Here is a 5,240-nt window from a genome sequence, read left to right as displayed (position 1 = left end):
ACTCCATTCTTCCAGTCATTGTAGTCATAAACATCAATTAAGGAATCCATGGTGTAGCCTATATTATTAGGTATTTGGATAAACAAGAACATTTTAAATGCATTATATATCACTATTAATTTATTTGATTTCTAAAAACTCACTTCCTTTTCTTACTCCCCCCACCCCTGCACATAAACTAATCTTTGTAGGCTATGAAACGAAATAGGTAAGCCTACGTGATCTGACATGCATTCATGCATAGTCCAGACAGAATGGAAAACACTGTAAACTGATTAGGCCATATGCAAGCCATAACCTAGGCTATGATTTATTCTTTACAGATGATGACAAAATGATCTCAAACTTCATAGCATCTCACCAATATACCTTTCTGACCATATTCCAAGACTAATAGGTGAATCATCTGTCCCCTCTCTTAATCCTTGGTCCACTGAATAAAACACAAAGGACTATTTTCCCCAATCCTCCAAGAGTATTAAAAACCAGTTTCATTTTTTACATGAAGCAATGCAAGCCAAGCGCTAAAGGCACGCAATAATGGAATTGGGCAAACCTTTAAATTCACACCTCCCCCGAAAAATAAAGATAGTCCTTCGAGCTCACTGTTCAAGCGACTGTACAAGAAATATATAAAAAATCGAATTGAATTACATTAAAGGCGGGGCTAAGCAAGTCCGTCACCACACTCCGCCTGTTTCAGAAGATACACAGAGAGGAGAGGAGAAAGTTAGGAGTCCTCGCGCTATGAACGGAACGAAAGGGGTACTCTACTGGCTTATCCGAGCACACTAGAGAAATTGTGGCAGCATGTTATGCACAAATTATGCCAGTATAGTCTGTTGTTAAACTTTAACGAGTTGCTGTCTAAATGTTCGCCGGAAACCAAGGATCGCAGGACTTCAACGGCCAATAAGGACTTGTTTTGTTTGACCACCGATTTTAATATGCGTGCTACCGGTGCTGTATTGGTTTTCCCTTCGCCACTCCATACAACGTGGTCCCAGCGCGGCTTCAGCAAAAAAACTACAGAAACACCGTAGTCCAAAATTACCAATATCTCGAAACTGTTTGTCTTTTTTCGTTTCTTTTAATTTAATGAATAAGCATTGCACAGAGGATTAATACTATTTGCAAACTTCCGTAACTGGACTAAAAGTTTTGATTGATTTGTACCTGTCATGGATATACCATTTTTGTCAAGGACATAAACACCTCCTATTCTAGACCTCAGACGGCCACATGGAACATTAATTCTGCAATACCACACAAGTAAAAATCTTGATTTTAAATTTCAGACAAATGTGATTGTTATCTTTTCCCTAAGATGCATAATTTGCTAAGGGATAGAATGTCATGCAGTATGTAACAATTATATCATCCCATTTTGTCCTGAAACACTATGGGGGACTTACATGTGAAGACTGTGATTTTATTCTGGTGTCCACTTGTAATTGTTGGATCAACGCTGGAAATTGGAGCCTATGACATCGAACGAGGGCGACCAGCAAAATGCGAGCCCATCACCATCCCCATGTGCCAGGGCATCGGCTATAACATGACGAGGATGCCCAACTTCATGAAATACGAGAGTCAGGTCGAGGCGGGCATCAAGCTGCTAGAATTTGCCCCTCTGGTGAAGTACGGCTGTGACGTGCACCTCCGCTTCTTTCTCTGCTCGCTCTACGTGCCCATGTGTGCTGACCAGGTGTCCAACACCATCCCCGCCTGCCGGCCCATGTGCGAGCAGGCACGCCAGCGTTGCTCACCCGTCATGGAGCAGTTCAGCTTCGGCTGGCCCGACTCGCTGGACTGCTCGCGGCTGCCAACCAAGAACGACCCCAACTCCCTGTGTATGGAGGCGCCCGAGAACGACACCAAGCCTGAGGGGAAGAAGGGGGAGGGCATGCTTCCGCTGCCCCCCAGGCCCAGGCCACCGGGCACCGGGGCAGGAGTTGGGGGTTCAGCTGGCGGGGCCTCCACTTCCGCTGGCCTGGGCTCGTGCGCCAACCAGGAGAAGTTCCAGTACGTGGAGAAGAGCCGCTCGTGCGCGCCACGCTGCGCACCCACTGTCGACGTCTTCTGGTCGCGCCAGGACAAGGACTTCGCCTTCGTGTGGATGGCCGTCTGGTCCACACTCTGCTTTATCTCGACCGCCTTCACCGTGCTCACCTTCCTCCTGGACCCGCAGCGCTTCCAGTACCCCGAGCGGCCCATCATCTTCCTCTCCATGTGCTACAACGTCTACTCGGTGGCCTTCATCATCCGCTCGGTGGCCGGCGCCGAGAACATCGCCTGCGACCGCGAGAATGGCGAGCTCTATGTCATCCAGGAGGGCCTGGAGAGCACCGGCTGCACGCTTGTCTTCCTCATCCTCTACTACTTCGGCATGGCCAGCTCCATCTGGTGGGTCATCCTCACGCTCACCTGGTTCCTGGCTGCTGGACGCAAGTGGGGCCACGAAGCCATCGAGGCACACAGCTCCTACTTCCACATGGCTGCCTGGGGCCTGCCGGCCATGAAGACCATCGTCATCCTCACCATGAGGAAGGTGGCGGGAGACGAGCTGACGGGGCTCTGCTACGTGGGCAGCATGGACGTGACTGCGCTGACCAGCTTCGTGCTGGTGCCGCTGGCCTGCTACCTGGTCGTGGGCACCTCCTTCATCCTCACGGGCTTTGTGGCGCTCTTCCACATCCGCAAGGTCATGAAGACGGGCGGCACCAACACGGAGAAGCTGGAGAAGCTCATGGTCAAGATCGGCGTCTTCTCCATCCTCTACACGGTGCCGGCCACCTGCGTCATCATCTGCCTCTTCTACGAGCGCCTCAACATGGACTACTGGCGCTACCGCGCGCTGGAGGGCAAGTGTGTGGCTTTCCCCGGACGCCGGAGCGAGGACTGCTCGCTGGACGCCTCCGTGCCCACCGTGGCCGTCTTCATGGTCAAGATCTTCATGTCGCTGGTGGTGGGCATCACCAGCGGCGTCTGGGTGTGGAGCCCCAAGACGCTCCAGACCTGGCAGGGCCTGTGCAACCGCAGGCTGGCTGTGCGCGGCTCCAGGAAGGCCTGCAACAGCGTCAGCTGCAGCAGCTCGCACTGCTACTACAAGCCGTCCACGGTGGCGTTGCACATGTCCAAAACAGACTCTTACCTAGAGAGCCCCACACACGTCTGACAGTGGAGGCTAAAGCTTCCACCATGTTCTTGTATGTCCAGTGCCAAAAAGAAGGGAGCGTGTTTATTTTTTTGTCCTCTATAGACATCATTGCTCTGCATTGACTGCATTTGATGATTTTAAAGTAGGGAAGGCAGGCAAAATCACCCACAGGCAGACATAAAGGGAGTATACGTATGAACATCATCTGATAGACTGCTTGTTTGTGGTGAGCAACTGTATAGGATGTATACAAGGTATTCATGTTTGTTTGGTGTTTTCTCCCTCTCAGACTTCACCAGCTGGTTAACTTATTGTTTTGAGTATTTATGTGCAGACCCCAATAGGTGTTGCTGTATGTATTGTATCGTATTGTATATGAGCACTTACTGAAAGAATATAACAACTAAAGTGTTTTTAAAGAAGTCATATTTTTCCTAAATAAAATACAGTAATGTATTTTGTATGTACATGGTTTTCTTTCCTTAGTCATTCAAGTCAGCACTGTATAGAGCATTGTGGTGTTTGTATTAAGTGATTATATTTTTGTGTTCTGTTTAAAAATGCTTCTTTAAATTCTCACAATTCAAGAACAAATTAAAAGTAGCCAATGGACCCTACTCCTGCGAAGATAGGATTTTAGAATGAATACCTAAATGTATTTGTTTTGCTCATATTAGACCTCTTATTTGTTCTTCATGAACCAGGTGTATAAAACAAATGTAACAACAACCCTTGAGTAACTTCATAAGAATTGCAAGGGGGATTTCAGAAGCATGCATGTGTTAGGAGTGTACTGCACAGCACTGCAGTGGTTGGCATGAATGACTCAGATATGTAGCAGTCATGTGAACACCGGTAATCTCAAATTAACTGACCAGGCTTACCAAGGAGAACTTGTGTGAGATCAGTAAGATCAATGTTTTTGTGTTCCCCATTTTCAACACTAAATGCCCCAAATGTTCAAACATGCATTTCGCACGCCATCGTTCTCAGTAATGACAACGAACCTACATGCATCCCCTTTCTTCTGTTTTTATGAATGCTAGTTTAGTCATGGGCACATGGATGAGTGCAGGACCTCACACTGGAGTGTTTGTAGTTATGCTAAATGTTAATTTTCTTTTGAGACATCGGCAGCCCCAGGAAGAAGAATAATAACCAATGTAGCACGAGCATTCCAGCGTGAACAGGAAGAGGAGTTTGGATGGTAAGCCATGAATCAGCTTTTAGGAATTGTTTCCTTTGTGTGTGTGTGTGTGTGTGTGTAATTGTGTGTGTTAATACCCCCTCCCCCCACCGTACACACACACACACACACACACACACACACACACACATACACAAACACAGAGACCCCCATCAAGAAAGGTTTGAATATTGGATTGGTTTCATTACCATCTGTCCAAATAAAATGAAATGAACTATGATGTATGAATTTCACCAAATGGTTGCTTAGCCCTGACCATGTATTAGCATGGAAACATTACATCACACCTTCATTTCAATGGGATTTGTTTGTGTTGCGCCGAACTCCAACTTAAAGTCATGAATGTTTACCTCTCTCTCTCTCTCTCTCTCTCTCTCTCTCTCTCCTCTCTCTCCCTCCCTCTCTCTCCATCCTCGCTGTCCTCCTCCCCCAGACTGCTGCCAGGGCAGACATTGTCCATGGCTTGGCACTGCCTGTGCCTTGGATCCAAAACCACTGTTACATTTGGCCATAAAAAGCCATGTTTGTCTTGGAGCCCATAGCTGTGAGTCTGTGGTGCGTAAACCACATGTACCAGTCACTATAAAGCTCAATTAATGCATGCTAGCTTTCAAGTTTACACATCGGTGGCAGGCATAAACACTTGATTGAGACAAAAACAGGCGGGTGCCAAGTGTGTGTGTAGTGTGCCCAGTCCCACTGCGGACAGTTTTACTAGGCGTAAATGATAATATGCTGAAACCTTCAACTTCTGTTGTGGGCCTGGACCACAGTTGTCTTACCCTCTGAAAACATGTATAGTTAGAACAGGAAAGGCTTTTTGCTCTAAACTAGTAGTATTTACTAAAGGCACAAGAAGGCATTTCAAAGCTT

The 5,240-nt window shown here is 47.2% G+C and overlaps 1 protein-coding gene across 1 annotated transcript; it reads left to right on the top strand.

The window, feature by feature from the left end:
- The first annotated feature begins 625 nt into the window (after positions 1-625).
- On the top strand, positions 626-3,616 carry fzd9a (frizzled class receptor 9a). Its single transcript, XM_048235426.1, has one exon. The coding sequence runs from the start codon at positions 1,403-1,405 to the stop codon at positions 3,176-3,178; it is 1,776 nt and encodes a 591-aa protein (XP_048091383.1). The 5' UTR covers positions 626-1,402; the 3' UTR covers positions 3,179-3,616.
- Positions 3,617-5,240: the final 1,624 nt, after the last annotated feature.

The sequence above is a fragment of the Alosa alosa genome, chromosome 2, assembly GCF_017589495.1.
Source record: "Alosa alosa isolate M-15738 ecotype Scorff River chromosome 2, AALO_Geno_1.1, whole genome shotgun sequence".
NCBI lineage: Eukaryota > Metazoa > Chordata > Actinopteri > Clupeiformes > Clupeidae > Alosa > Alosa alosa.
The sequence above is the reverse complement of the archived record's forward strand: the minus strand, read 5'-3'. Positions and strand labels throughout refer to the sequence as shown.